This window comes from Eleutherodactylus coqui, chromosome 2 (genome assembly GCF_035609145.1).
Source record: "Eleutherodactylus coqui strain aEleCoq1 chromosome 2, aEleCoq1.hap1, whole genome shotgun sequence".
NCBI lineage: Eukaryota > Metazoa > Chordata > Amphibia > Anura > Eleutherodactylidae > Eleutherodactylus > Eleutherodactylus coqui.
Genome location: NC_089838.1, coordinates 312,050,149 through 312,066,128, shown reverse-complemented (window position 1 = coordinate 312,066,128; position 15,980 = coordinate 312,050,149). Strand labels below are relative to the sequence as shown.

Sequence of the window (15,980 nt, the reverse complement as noted above, 5' to 3'; positions counted from 1 at the left end):
CTGAGTAGGTTCGCTCATCTCTAATGTACATCCATCTACACACCCGCTGAGAAGCGCTCAGGTCATCATCCAACGTTGGAAGGACACTGAGGATACGCCGGCGTGTGGATCATGTGGGCCGAGGCTGATGCCATGATGTCACGCTGGTTCTAATCAGATGTGGTAAGAGAGCGATGGTAGGATCATTGCTAAGAGACCCTAGGAAAATAATGGTCCATTTGCCATCTCACATGTCATACATTTTTCAAATAAGGGAGTTTCATGTGTCAGTCACTGTATAACATAGGTAAGATGGACCGGTGCCCCTGTGCCACATGTGTACAATGACCCCCCCAACTAACAAGGCCCCGTTACTTTTGTATTACGTATGCCTGCGGTGTATATGAGCCATCTTCAGACAAGGTTACCTGAGACCAGAGTCTGGTTGTGTCCAATCAGGTTAGAAGCGAGTGCCGCCAAATAAGGCTAGAAGAACATAATAAAACGGACAAGGAGGGGATTTTCCTTTGGTTTATTGAAATGTAACAGTATATACAAAATATAGCGTCTACTTAAGGGAAGTCGCTGTAGGGTAAACGGAAGGGGTAGAGGGCTGTGTACCGGGAATCTTGCCACAGTAGCTTTTGTTCTAGGAAGTCCACCGCTCCGAGAGTCAGCAGGACGGTGTCGTGCTTCAGCATGCTGTAGGCGTTTATACCTGCCTCATGGAGAGAAGAGAGGCCGTCAGCGGCAGAGAAGCTTCAGAAGATGCATGTAGGCAATCGGTAGCTCACAGCATTACAAAGGGATAGTTGGTAACAGTCTGACTAGTGGGGTCTCACTGAGACTCCATCGATCCCAAAAATGGATGTCGCAAGCCCGCCTCTTCTCATCACTGCACCCACCCATCAGATGGAATGGAGCGGCACTCATGCATACAGGGCAATGCTCCATTCATTTCAACAGGGTTGATGGATGTAACCTAGTGCAAGCGCTCACCTACCGCCGGCAGTCCCACTGAAAATGAATGAAGTGGCGCCACATATGTGCAACTGCTGCTCCATTCAATGTCCTCATTACTGCGACTCCGCTGTGAACAACAGCAGGGGACGAGGGACCCATATTCTCGAGATTAGTGGGGGTTTCAGCAAAATCAGACTTGTATCACCTTTCCTGTTGATAGGTGATAAAAAAGTTTTTTTGCTACAACCCCTTTAAAAGTAATGAGCACCTTCAGATGTAATTGATTTCCATGCGCCCTGCTGCGACTTTTACTACAAACATTGAGGCACATTTATTAAATCTAATGGACCTCCTCCGCTGACTTCTGCCCACTTTACATAAGTGGTGAGCAGGGCTGGGGAGTTAAATAAAAAAAAATTAAAAAAAAACGTAATTAAAACACAATCTTGTTACCTATGGCTGGAATTAGATTTATCTTCTTTGAGTCGACTGTTGCACTGAGAATATTCTCCGGCATGTCTTCATTGCTGTGAAAAAGACATCAAGTCAGATAGTTTTTATTAATCACCCCCTCCCCTCCTTTTAATACTAGTTAAACCACTAAATGTGCATGTAACCAATGGCTGAGAGAGAAACACTAAGAAATAACATGCTTTCCTTACTATTCCTATAAAGGGGTTGTCCAGTTGGAAACTATTGATGGGCTTTCTGCAGGATGTCACTGTTCGCCAGGCCGATGCGTATGTGCACAGAGATTTTTGCAGCTTGGTACTGCAGGCCACATTCTCATTAAAATGAATGGGAACTTGACCTGCAATACCAAGCCTGGCCACTGCAATGGGAATGGAGCTGTCTGCTTCCTGCAAAAATCAGCTAAGTGGGTAGACGAATAGGAGAATGGGGATGGGGAAGACAAATGGAGGTTTTCTGAAAATGCTGTGATCTAGGGGGTATAACTGAACTTTTATCTGCCACTCTGGACCCTCTTCTTTGTGCAGTTGCCAAGTATGGACTGTTGTCACTCCATCCATTCCAGTGGGGCTGACAGAAAAACCTGGTATCAATCAGGTGCGACCATAGCTCCATTCAATCAATCACTTCCTCCTAAGTAGGTGTGTGGGTGTGTGGGGTGGGGAGAAACACTGAGCCCACCCTGAGGAGGAAATAGGAACCCTGTTGTTGGAATCACTGGGGACTCCCTAATCAGATCTCACTGAGACTCCCATTCATCAGACCTTTATCACCTTTCCCTAGAGGATAAGTGTTAACTTTGGCACAACCCATTTAATCAATCAAGAATGTGAGTTTTAGCAACAATATTGGTGTTGGGTCTTTATGATGGTTAAAAAATATTTTTGATTGATTAAAAGTTAAATGGGAAGGAGGGCGGAGATGCTGACTATTTAGTTGAAAAAAAAAAGCTACATTATTCGTAGTACATTTAAATGTTTTTTTCGAACCATTATGAGCTACTTGCAGCCACCACTAGGGGGAGACTGTCCCGTACTGTATTATTATGGAGTTCAGGGTGTACACAGTATACGGTGACCTCCTGCTATTGTGGTGGCTGTAAGCAGAGTCTGTGCTGGAGATTGGGAGTGATCCATCAGAAGAGTGACCCAGCGACTATAAGGGGGTTGTGCCAAAATACACTTACCACTTCTCCACAGGAGAGGTGATAAATATCTGAGACTGTGTGGACCCCCACCGATCCCAAAAACAGGGGTCCCATGTACCCCTCTTCTCTTCACTGCACCCCCCAAAATGCAGAGGGAATGAATGGAGCGTCGGTCACACATGTACGGTGCCTTTACATTCATTTTCAATGAGACAGCAGGAGACAGCTGCTCCGTGCAACCTGCCCTGCAGCGAAGAGAAGAAGGGGCCAGGATCATTGGGGTCTGAGCGGCGAGTCCCCCACCGATCAAATTTTGGACGCCGATAGCCGATTAGTCAGTTGTGGTACAACCCCTAAGGAGGAGGCCTTTTACAATGTCATGTCGGTGGGGTCAGCTGCATAGTGATGAACCCTGTTGACACCATCGTCACTTCCGTTCCTTTAGGTTCCGCTGCGGGCGCTGTGAATGGGTCCAGTGGGCGGTCCCCACCACTCACTACCGAGTCATCGGGCAATACTGAGTGGTGCAGGCAGCCCACCCGACACATTTGGCACCGGGAGCCAAATGTAAAATAACCCATATGGGCGAATGGAAGAGAGTGAAGCAATCCCGTCAGCGGGGCCGCGGCTGCAAAGCTCTGGGGTCACCCCGCTGACCCGAGGACGTGTTCACAGGACAGACATCTACTTACACATCGACGATGAGCACGGACTCCCCCCAATATCGCCGTTTAATGACATCTGCGAGGTACTGAGGGTCCGAGGAAGAAATCTCAATGGAGTCAATTATGTGAAGATCGTTCTGTGGGATGAAAGGGGAATTAATGAGTAGAGCTCAAGGAGCAGCATACGTAATAATGGTACATATCACATGACGACAGGGCAGACCGCCGCAGCACTGGGCGTATGCCTAACAGGGATCCATGCTTTATACTAGAATATATTCATTGGAACGTAATCCCTTAAAGCTACAGGACATATATTCACGCCTGCAGTTTCGGCCCGCTCCATACAATGCAGGTGTCGGCCATTTCTTACAGCCAGCACCCATCCACAACAGCTCCGATAAACAGCGTTACAGATCGCAGCTGTTAACCCTTTAAATGCCCCGATCAATGTTTAGGGGGTCCTGCAATTAAGATCCCAGGGCTGGCATTGCAGATTGGCTATCGAGCCAACTCGTCCCGCAAACGACAAGCCTCAGACTTCTGTATACGCATCTAGTGTGGGGGGTATACATATATACTGCACCTGAGCAAGCTTTGTGGTCAATGCAGTCTTCAAGCCCAGAGCCCGGAGCTTCATGGGTAACATGTAATAATAGCTTGTCGGGCCCCGGGGCCCGTGAGCTACTCCACCTATAAAGCAAGCACAACATGGCTGAAAAGAACAGATGCGATAAACGAGCAGGTATATATAAAACACATAAGACCGATCTCCTTCACCGACAGCAAGCAGAGATCCTGAACATGCTGAGACAAAAAGCAGAGGAGCCTGTAACAGGGACGACTGACCTCCTTTCCAGAGAGGCGACCTGATGCTTGACTGTCGGGCTCGCCCCGTTCCCTTCTGCACCCAGGGCTTCCTCCCTCCTCCTCTCACCTCCGCTCGTGTCTTCGCCTTGGCGTAGCTCTGAAAGAAGCCATGCGGGATATGAGCCCGTACCATGTAGTGATGCCACCCTGCGCCCCGAGGGCAGCGCCCTCACCTGGGGAGCTCTAAGAAGTATGTTTAGAGAAGATCCTTAAATTCAGCCAGGCCCCCCCGCTCATGTCAGGGAGAGGAGAGAATTGTACAAGGCGGCATGTAGCTGGACTGGCAGAGTATACAGGAAACACGTGGCAGTATACTGTGGGGTAAAAAGGGGGCACCATAGATGTATCTTATATGGGAAGTGGGACGAAGGAGGAGGCGGCATGTGGCCACATGGTATACGAGAAGCTGTGGAGGGGGCATGTAGTCACACGGTATATGGGAAGGGGGCATGTGACCGGATTGGCAGAGCATAGAGGAAGCACGTGGCAGTATACTGTGGGGGAAAGGGGGCACCATGGCTGTACCTTATATGGGAAGTGGGAGGAAGGAGGAGGCACGGGCCACATGGTATATGAGAAGGTGGGGAGGGGGCATGTAGTCACACGGTATATGGGAAGGGGGCAGAAGGCACACAGTATATAAGAAATGGGCACACGTGGCCATACTGTATATGGGGAGGGAAGGCATGTAGTAGCACTGTGTACAGGGAGGGTGAGGAAGCATGCGAGGTATGTCAGGGTAACGGTGTATGCTGGGCAGCCCAGGGTTGAAGGAGTTAACGGGATACTTACAATTCTTCTGAAGTTTCGCTGCCAGGTTACAACTTGGTGAAGGACATCAATCCTGAATGTAAAGACAGAACACAAATTGCCGTCACCCTACAGAAGAGCCGCCCTCCTCGCCAACATCACGGAGATGTGCGGCGACCTCGAGGACACGGAAATGATGCTAAGGTCACCAGGAACTAAGCTGCCATTGTGGATGGTCCCCTCTGCAAAGCTGAAGACCCTGCAGTCATCCCCAGACAATGCAGTGACCACTAGGGGGAGCTCACTGCACATGGATCCATATCAGACACGCAGTATACAGTTATGTGATATACAGGTTATAGCCCTCACCTGGGGGGGACGTCAAACACATCAGGGTGCAGCTGGACCAGGCTCGTTGGTTCATCATCCTCTTCATTCAGGGTTTCCAACCAGACTGTCTTGGCAGATAGGTGAGGGGGCACCGGGATCGTACATGTGCGCATCACCGGCCGAGAGAGGTCCACCGGGGGGCGCTGGACTGGAAGAGCGAGAAAAAAGAATGAAAGATCGGAATAACTTACTGGCCCTCTGCCCTTACAAAAGGAGATGTATGTATTTTTAAACAACCATTCAATAATGTAGAACGTCCGATAGTCTGGAAAGACTGGAAATCCGTCACTCAACAGGTCGCACTGATGCCGGATTAACCCCTCCATGACCAGCCATACAGATTTTTATGGCAGTCACTAAGGGACCTTAGGTTAGGTCGCCGTAAAAACATGACTGCTTAGTCTAAGGCTGGCATGGACGTCCCGGCTGCTTAACCCCTTACATGCAGGGTCAACAACCCCCAAGGTCAGTAAGCAGCCAACAGGGAAGGGGGCTCCTCTGTTCTCCCATCAGGACCCCTCTGGCATGGTCTGCTATGGCAGCTGTCAAAAGCATTCTGCACTCTACCACATAAGTAGTGCAGCAGCGTGGGACAACAGCCAAACGAGCTCCATTGGGGGACAGAAAAAAACAACGGGGAAAAAGTTCAACAATGTAAAGAAATCCAGAATATGTGGGGAAAAAAATTGCGATTCGGGTGTTTATATTTTTTTTACATTTTATGTATATACTGCGGACAGGCGCGCCGCCCTCTACACGATGTCACGGTCCCCCTGGTATATAGTGCGGACAGGCACGCCGCCCTCTACACGATCTCACGGTCCCCCTGGTATATAGTGCGGACAGGCGCGCCGCCCTCTACACGATCTCACGGTCCCCCTGGTATATAGTGCGGACAGGCACGCCGCCCTCTACACGAGCTCACGGTCCCCCTGGTATATAGTGCAGACAGGCGCGCCGCCCTCTACACGATCTCACGGTCCCCCTGGTATATAGTGCCGACAGGCACGCCGCCCTCTACACGATCTCACGGTCCCCCTGGTATATAGTGCGGACAGGCGCGCTGCCCTCTACACGATCTCACGGTCCCCCTGGTATATAGTGCCGACAGGCACGCCGCCCTCTACACGATCTCACGGTCCCCCTGGTATATAGTGCGGACAGGCGCGCTGCCCTCTACACGATCTCACGGTCCCCCTGGTATATAGTGCCGACAGGCACGCCGCCCTCTACACGATCTCACGGTCCCCCTGGTATATAGTGCGGACAGGCGCGCTGCCCTCTACACGATCTCACGGTCCCCCTGGTATATAGTGCGGACAGGCGCGCCGCCCTCTACACGATCTCACGGTCCCCCTGGTATATAGTGCGGACAGGCACGCCGCCCTCTACACGATCTCACGGTCCCCCTGGTATATAGTGCGGACAGGCGCGCTGCCCTCTACACGATCTCACGGTCCCCCTGGTATATAGTGCCGACAGGCACGCCGCCCTCTACACGATCTCACGGTCCCCCTGGTATATAGTGCGGACAGGCGCGCTGCCCTCTACACGATCTCACGGTCCCCCTGGTATATAGTGCGGACAGGCGCGCTGCCCTCTACACGATCTCACGGTCCCCCTGGTATATAGTGCCGACAGGCACGCCGCCCTCTACACGATCTCACGGTCCCCCTGGTATATAGTGCGGACAGGCGCGCTGCCCTCTACACGATCTCACGGTCCCCCTGGTATATAGTGCGGACAGGCGCGCCGCCCTCTACACGATCTCACGGTCCCCCTGGTATATAGTGCGGACAGGCACGCCGCCCTCTACACGATCTCACGGTCCCCCTGGTATATAGTGCGGACAGGCGCGCTGCCCTCTACACGATCTCACGGTCCCCCTGGTATATAGTGCCGACAGGCACGCCGCCCTCTACACGATCTCACGGTCCCCCCTGGTATATAGTGCGGACAGGCACGCCGCCCTCTACACGATCTCACGGTCCCCCTGGTATATAGTGCGGACAGGCACGCCGCCCTCTACACGATCTGACGGCCCCTCTGGTATATAGTGCGGACAGGCACGCCGCCCTCTACACGATCTCACGGTCCCCCTGGTATATAGTGCGGACAGGCACGCCGCCCTCTACACGATCTGACGGCCCCCCTGGTATATAGTGCGGAGAGGCACGCCGCCCTCTACACGATCTCACGGTCCCCCTGGTATATAGTGCGGACAGGCACGCCGCCCTCTACACGATCTCACGTACATTTGATAGGCCCATCTTTTAATCCGGAAGGCAGGATGAGGTTGGGAGGGACGGCCGGTTCAGAGGAGAGAAGCTGCAGAGAGAAAGTTTCCAAACATTAATATAATCTGACAGGCAGGACGGAAAAAGCGACACAGAATAAATCAGCTTTACTTGTTTTTTTAAAAATATATATTTTTGTCCAGTTGTAGACTACTGACGGTCCAGCCTCCAGATACATCATCAATAGTAGACCTATCTGGGACCCCCCCCCCAATAGGTAGGCTATTCTCTGGGCCAGTGCACTCATGGACTAAACTGATTTCTGAAGGAAGCAGACAGCTCCGTTCCCACTGCAGTGGCCAAACATGGTATTGCAGGCAAAATTTCCATTCATTTCAAGGCCTGCAATAACAAGTCTGGCCACTGCTTTTTCTGGCCTGTACGGCACTGTTAGACATGGTAACCGCATGGCCATGTATCGCTTGAAGGTGCCTGGCTTATTTTCCTATAATCCAACGCGTGATGCCATTCAGGCCAATATGGTCTACTACTTAGGGCGAAAACAACTATTATACAACAATACAATAGGAAACGTACGGCAATGCGCTAAAGTCGGTGCTGATAGGACGTGTCGTGCAGGAGGCGGAGCTATGCACACTATGTCGCCGCGGTGACTACATGTTCACTCCAGAGCTTCTCAACATGGCTCCTGTAACTTGACTAACAATGTAATATCAGCCCTGTGAATACACCCGAAGCACAAATACCCAAACTGCAGCCATTGTCATCACTTGGGACTCCGAGCTACTGGGAAACTACAACTCCCAGCATGCCCTAACAGCTACAGGCCCTTGGAGCATGCTGGGAGTTGTAGTTTCCCAGCAGCTTGTGCAGATTCTACACTACAAGACTGTACCATTGCATAGTACTGGGCGATACCATTATAAGAGGTTATATTACAGAGGTAAGTGCACTATAACTCACCCGTATCCCGATCGCCCTCCTTCCACAGGCCAGCAACAGACCCTTCAGCATTTTCCTGGGGCTCCGCTAATCACACATGGAAACAGAAGGTCACTGCGCGGCATGACAAGCGACCTCCGGCGCACAGGACGCATCACTGAAGCCGCTACTGCCAGTACGACGTTGCCCACAGCATTACGTCAACACACTCTTGCGCATGCGCCTGACAAAAGAAGTGTGGACGGCGTGTCCCCGATGGGCGCTCTTGTAATACAGGGGAATTGTTACATCAGAAATGACGGAGAAATCTGGGAGTTCAGTGGAGGGGCTTGTAAATACCCACATCATGTAGTAGTGGGTCCTGCAGCATTGTTAGAGGGTACTTTATAGCTTGGCATATCCTCTATGGACGGCCCCTTGAAATTACCATATCTCTCTCATAGCTATCATCTATCAATCAGTATCTGTTTATTTGAGGCCAACTGCCAAAAATTACCCAATTCCGCGCCTTAGTGCCAGCCGCTATGCCTCAAAGTGAACCACAGAGTGGCCAAACCTCTACGAGCGCCAACAATAGTGCCCATAGTACTCGCCACAGAGCTGCCAGTGACTGCCATAGGGACCCGGCAGCAGTACTCCTGTACCGTGCGGCCGATGTGTGGAATGGCGCAGCGGTGACCGGTGGAGACAGTTTGTGCAGCAGAATCAAACCCTTACCAACAGGTGATCGACAGTCCGTTCCCTAGAAGGGCGCGATATTTAATGTTATGTAATGTTACGGCACGGAACCAAACAGGCTGAACAACACGCAGGATGAAGACCGCTTCACACCGGCGTTGGGGGCATTCAGGGTTTCCGTCTCTCTGCTCCGTCTTTGGAAAAGAAAAAACTAAGAAAATTTTTAAAAATGGATCCGTTTTCCTATTCATTTAAAAGAAAACCCCAGAAGTCCTCCATTTACCGTCATTCTGTCAGGTTTCCATTTTTAACGGACAAGTAACGCCGCAGACTGCGCTATTTTCCCATCCATAGGTAGGAAGCCTAACAGAATGGAAGCGAATTGAAGCGTTCTGTGGGAGACAGACTTGTATATGATGGCCCCCAGACCATCACACCAGCAGGGGGCAGTGTGCCGCTCCACAGCAAAGGCAGCATTGAGGTGCTCACCCTGAGGTCTCCAGACACGAACACAACCGTAGTCAGTGCCCAAACAAAACCGGGATTAATCACTGAAGACAGCCCGGTTCCCCTCACATCAACCACTACAAATGGAGGCGACAGTGGGGGTCATAGGCCGTACATGTAATGGGGTCCGTGAGACCAAATGTCTGTCAGCCAACCTCCTGGAAATGGCTCTGACAGACACAGGTGTGTAACAATGGCGCACCTTGTCTCTGGATGGTGGACAATGAAACAGTTGCAGCTACTGGTGCTTATCAAACGCTCTTCTCTACTTGTTGGTCTGTGGGGGGCATCCTGAGCCCGGTCACCTTGTGTGCCCTCACACATCCACTGGTCCCAACACCTCCTAACAGTCTGGTCAGATGCTCCTCTCTACTGGTGGTCTGTCGGGGGGTCCTGAGCCCAGTCACCTTGTGTGCCCTCACACATCCACTGGTCCCAACACCTCCTAACAGTCTGGTCAGATGCTCCTCTCTACTGGTGGTCTGTCGGGGGGGTCCTGAGCCCAGTCACCTTGTGTGCCCTCACACATCCACTGGTTCCAACACTTCCTAACAGTCTGGTCTGACGCCCCTCTCTACTGGTGGTCTGTAGGGGGCGTCCTGAGCTCGGTCACCTTACGTGCCCTCACACATCCACTGGTCCTAACAGTCTGGTCAGACGCTACTCTCTACTGGTGGTCTGTAGGGGGCATCCTGAGCCCTGTCACCTTGTGTGCCCTCACATATCCACTGGTCCTAACACCCCCTAAGAGTCTATTAGATAATCCTCTCTACTGGTGGTCTGTCGGGGGTGTCCTGAGCCCGGTCACCTTGTGTGCCCTCACATATCCACTGGTCCTAACACCCCCTAAGAGTCTATTAGATAATCCTCTCTACTGGTGGTCTGTTGGGGGGTCCTAAGCCTGGTCACCTTGTGTGCCCTCACACATCCACTGGTGCCAACACCTCCTAACAGTCTGGTCAGACGCTCCTCTCTACTGGTGGTCTGTCGGGGGGTCCTGAGCTCGGTCACCTTGTATGCCCTCACACATCCACTGGTGCCAACACCTCCTAACAGTCTGGTCAGACGCTCCTCTCTACTGGTGGTCTGTCGGGGGGTCCTGAGCTCGGTCACCTTGTATGCCCTCACACATCCACTGGTCCCAACACCTCCTAACAGTCTGGTCAGACGCTCCTCTCTACTGGTGGTCTGTAGGGGGTGTCCTGAGCTCGGTCACCTTGTGTGCCCACACACATCCACTGGTCCCAACACCTCCTAACAATCTGGACAGACGCTCCTCTCTATTGATGGTCTGTAGGGGGGGTCCTGAGCCCAGTCACCTTGTGTGCCCTCACACATTTACTGGACCCAACAGTGTCCCCCAGTGTCTGGTCAGAACGGCCCGTGGGGGACAATTCATCGATACAACCATCCAACTTCTCACATCCCAATAATGCGCCCCTCTCAGATTCTGGTAACGGGGTGAAATCTCTTCTCTGCGTCGTAGAGGCGTCTAGTGGTCAACAAGCTATATACAAGCGGAAGAAAAGGTCACTACACACAAGGAGCCTCCGAGAGACTTTTATAGCCCAAGGGGGAACCACTTCTAGGGCCCCTGGTGGCAAGACAGTTCATCTAATCACCCCACAACGCTAATCATTTACAAATCTGCCTGAGATGGAAGTGCAGGACGAGTTTTACTGCAAAAGCGACAACTTTTTCTGGGGGCAGGATTTTTATTTTGACAGACTGTATTTACTTTAGCGGAACGTAAATTTCATATGACCACTAGAGGTCGTTATAACCACATAGGTGTAAGAGTTTCTTCTTGCTTTCTTGGACTCTGTTGCTTTCAATGCTTCCAAGCTGTAAAGAAGTTATGTAAAAAATTCACTTTGTTCACTGGTGGAGTAAGGACAAACTAAAGTGTAACTCCAGGGAGAACTGAAGATCCAGCTTTAACCTGATGCAGCCTTTGGAATTCTGTCCCCCACCACAGACCCCCCTTCAACTGGGTCAGCTAGACATGTTGTGTCCATATGAAGTAGTAACCTGTAACAGCCACTGGATGGCACAGCAGAGGGATAGGATCTTATAAATGGTGGTTTTAAGGAACAGTGGTGTTACCCCAAGCTGTATAGTTCATTTTTGGCTGGGGTTATAACGTACTGTTACATTAGGGTATTAGTCACAACTTGGGACTACCATCTTTCCTCACCAAATGGTAGCAAAACTCTTAAGAACTCACTTGACAAATTCTTTATATCTGGCACCGGACAGTTTTATTCCATCACAGAAGTGGTTCCTAGTCCTTCAACCTTTACATTAAACCAGTACATAAATCAACACCTGGCCGTCTGGCCTCTAACTATACATTATATTTGTCCCTCTCTGATAGGCCTAATGCCATCACATCAGCGTCACCAAAGTCCAGTAGCAATATTCACTGCAGTACAGAGGGGGTTTCGTCCACACAGTCTGGGTGCCAGGAGCTCAGAAGCCAACTTTTACAAAAGTCTCATAGGTGCCTCCTAATTACTAAGGAAAGGCACCCTTTCTTTGCCATACGGACATCCGCAAAGCCCTCTAGTGTCCATCTCTAGTACTGTATTACTACATTCATCTATATTGTCATGGTGGTAATGGATGACTATCAAAATTGGACCATAGGCTCAAATCTAACCCACCAACTAGTCCTACATTTACTGTATGTGAGTTTCCTCCAGACGCACCCGCTTCCCCATGAAGATGATCCCTTTCTATACGGACTATTATATACTTGCCAACATTCCTTGACCAGGAAGGATTTATCCTTTATTCACTTGTATAGTAGCGATGCTCACTAACAACGCAGGGTTTCCCTTTCCTGCACTCCAGGGATTTTGGATGGAGAGCTGCCTTATACTCAGGGACGGTGAGCGGAGATCTCTCTTTAGTCTTTCTTGTGAGGCTTTAGGTGACACCTGATCACTATCACCAACCACCGACCTCAAGTCCTCTTATCACGTCTTCTTGGGGATTCTCGGAACTAGAGATATATTAGATAAAATATGTCTGCATGAAAACCGTAACAATGGCTTTAATACGGAGATGTAATCGCACCGCAACGTCAGGAACCGGAAAAAAACAAAAATTGAGTGCAGTCCTGAAGGGAAACAATTGTGCGCTGCTGATGTATCCTTTATCCATGTGTCGGGGAGCAGCCGTCGTCACTGAAGCAGAAGGTCTCTTCTGGGATTTTGAATTGTGAACTGCTAGTGGGGGGCCACAGGGTTCAGTATTGGGCCCCATGCTGCTCATTATATTTATCAACGACCTGATAGAGGGGCTGCACAGCAAAATATCAATATTTGCAGATGACACAAAATTATACAATATAATTAATGCAACGGAGGACGATGTACGGCTACAAACGGACCTGGATAAGCTGGGGGCTTGGGCAGGAAAATGGCAAATGAAGTTCAATGTTGACAAATGTAAGGTTCTGCACATGGGCAGGAGAAACGGATGTCACCAACATACACTAAATGGGGTACAGCTAGGGAAAAGTGATATGGAAAAGGACCTGGGGGTATTAGTGGATTATAGACTAAACTGGAGTAACCAATGCCAGTCAGCTGCTGCAAAGGCAAATAAAGTCTTGGGATGCATTAAAAGATGTATAGGGGCGAGGAACGAGAACATTATCCTCCCACTATATAAGGGCTCAGTCACACGGGAGCATCGGCACCCGTGTTACTGCAGGTAGAGGACGGCCGAACTTCAGGACGGAAGTCTCTCTGCAGCAGCGGAAGAAAGAACATGTGACCGGCTTCATTGCCGGTCATGTGTTCTTTCTTCAGCGCTGCGGGGAGTTGTCCATCTTGAAGTACGGCCGTCTTCTTCCTGCAGTAAGTGCTCAGTCACACAGGCGCATCGGCGCCCATGTACGGGTGCCGATGCGCCCGTGTGACGAAGCCCTCAGGCACTTGTTAGGCCCCACATGGAATATTGTGTACAGTTCTAGTCACCGGTGCTCAGGAAAGATGCTGCAGTGCTGGAGGGGGTTCAAAGAAGGGCAACTAAACTAATACATGGAATGAGAGGACTGGAATACCCAGAGAGGCATCAAAATTGGGATTATTTACCCTGGAAAATGGACGGCTAAGGGGCGACCAAATAACCATGTATAAGTACATGAGGGGACAATACAAGGATCTCTCCCATGATCTGTTTATTCCCAGAACTGCGACGGTAACAAGAGGGCATCCTCTACGTCTAGAAGAAAGCAGGTTTCATCACCAACACAGAAGGGGGTTCTTTACTGTAAGAGCAGTGAGACTGTGGAACTCTCTGCCTGAGGATGTGGTGATGACAAAATCCATAGAGGAGTTTAAGAGGGGACTAGACTTTTTTTAGAGCGCTATGACATTACAGGATATAGACACTAAATAGTCAGAAGGGTTGTGATCCGACTGCCGGACTTGGAGTTAGGTAAGAACTTTTCAAGTGTTGATCCACGGATTATTCTGACTGCCACTATGGAGTAGGGAAGGAATCTTCCCCCCCAAAATGGGGTAAGGCTGGCTGTCCACGGGCGAGGTGTCATTGCAAGATCCACGGTGATAAATCGCACACGGAGCTCATATGACCCGCTTTCCATAGGATAACTGTGGAAAGCGCAGCCTACTGCACACGAGCGGAAAATCATAGCGATTTTTCGCTCGCATGATTAAAACCGCGGCATGCCGCGATTCTCCGCGGTGAGCCTATCATTAATACAGGCTCATCGCCGAGACCTTTTAGTGCTCCCTCCCCCGTGGCAGAATATCGCTAGCAATATTCCGTTGCGGCCGTGTATAGGCGGCCTTAATTGACTTCTGCCTCATTGGGGTTTTTTGCCTTCGTCTGGATCAACATGAGGCGGATAGAAACAGGCTGAACTGGATGGACGCTTGTCTTTTTTCAGCCTAGCATACAATGTTATAATCACACATGGTGATCGCCGATCTTTCCTTATGGCCCATTAAGACAGGACGCGCTGTCGAGCAAATGATGCCTGACAGCACGTCCCAGTAATGCTCGCTCCTGTGCTGTCTCCCCGCCCTGCCTTCATTCACTGTAAGCAGACAGTCGTTCAGAACTGAACGACTGCTATTTACACTGAACGGCTAGTCACTGCATGCATTTACACGGGACGACTATCATACAAATTCCCACGGGAGCTTGGGAAGTTGAACAACTCTGAGCGATAATCCTTTAGTCCATCTTGTGAAGCTATAAGTAACACCTCCAGTTCACATTCGAGTACTGACCCCACACTTTAACACGTGTAATTGTCTCTTGCAATTCTTGGAACGAGAGATATGTGAGAAAAAAACTGATTGGTATCTGTGACCACCATTGTTGTTCATTGAGGTTTCTGCAGTTTGTAGAGTCTTCTGTGGGTCTTTTGCTGTTACCCTTGGTTTCCTTCTCTCCTGAATTTGCTCAAGTTGCAGATTTACCTAACCATGAATTAATGTACACTTAAGTCATTTTGAATGTTTTTGTACTTTTTTTCCATATGTCCATATGTCTCTATAACACATCTTCTGAAAGTTGTTAGCATCGAGGCATGATTCATACTAATCAATCTTTCTTGAGAAGAACAGATGTGTCAGTAACCAGGCTTTGTGCACCTTCATTTAATGGGTAAAGTACCTGTGGCACCCTCACTTCCAATCTCATCTTCTTAATTGAAACACCCTTTGCCAGTTAGCTCTAAGGTCGGTTTCACATCTGCGTCGGAGCCTTTGGCTAAAAATACCCAAAGAAAAAGCGCTGTATGCTCCGCTTTTTCTTCCGTCCAAAAGCCAGCCAATTGAGCAAAAAGCAGGTTAACCCCATTATAGTCCAGAGACTTAACCATTTGGCCGCGGGGATTCCTCTTTCCTGCTCCCCAAATGGAGCAGGAAAGCAGAATCCCCAGTGGAGATATGAAATCACCCTTAGACAGAGGTTCACTTACTTTTTCTGTCTGCACTGTGGATGATTTCTCAATATTAACCATAAAGGACATGAATGGTGTAACTGCCTGTGTGTTATTAGTTAGATTGAACTAGGCTCTATCTCCTCTCCACTCCGCCTCACTGTTGGGGTCCCCTAGGGGTCGGTCCTCGGTCCCCTCCTCTTCTCCATGTATATAGCCCCAGTTGGACAAACCATTTGCAAATTTGGCCCCCGATTCCATCTCTACGCTGACGACACCCAGTTATACACCTCTTTCCGTGAGATCTCTGCACCCTTCCTCCAAAACATTACTGACTATCTGTCCGCTGTCTCTAACACTGTGTCTTCCCTCTTTCTCAAACTTAACCTCTCAAAGACTGACATCCTCGTCTTTCTGCCCTCAACCAGTCG

The 15,980-nt window shown here is 50.0% G+C and overlaps 1 protein-coding gene across 1 annotated transcript; it reads right to left on the bottom strand.

Moving 5' to 3' along the window:
• Window positions 1–496: 496 nt before the first annotated feature.
• Window positions 497–8,611, bottom strand: MRPL4 (mitochondrial ribosomal protein L4). Its single transcript, XM_066593567.1, has 9 exons — window positions 8,457–8,611; window positions 7,491–7,563; window positions 5,215–5,383; window positions 4,888–4,939; window positions 4,075–4,192; window positions 3,812–3,918; window positions 3,253–3,362; window positions 1,396–1,469; window positions 497–697 (listed from the first exon to the last, which is right to left on the bottom strand). Exons 1-9 carry the CDS (start codon window positions 8,505–8,507, stop codon window positions 552–554), a joined length of 900 nt encoding a protein of 299 aa, XP_066449664.1. The 5' UTR covers window positions 8,508–8,611; the 3' UTR covers window positions 497–551.
• Window positions 8,612–15,980: the final 7,369 nt, after the last annotated feature.

What these genes read in the sequence shown, in the direction of transcription:
- MRPL4 (XM_066593567.1), bottom strand. Translation starts at nt 8,507, where the DNA reads ATGCTGAAGGGTCTGTTGCTGGCCTGTGGAAGGAGGGCGATCGGGATA. An exon ending in GTGTTTGACGTCCCCCCCAG is followed by an intron (nt 4,940 to 5,214) that starts GTGAGGGCTATA and finishes CTTTACATTCAG; the next exon opens with GATTGATGTCCTTCACCAAG. An exon ending in GTCGCCTCTCTGGAAAGGAG is followed by an intron (nt 3,919 to 4,074) that starts GTCAGTCGTCCC and finishes CTTGCTTTATAG; the next exon opens with GTGGAGTAGCTCACGGGCCC.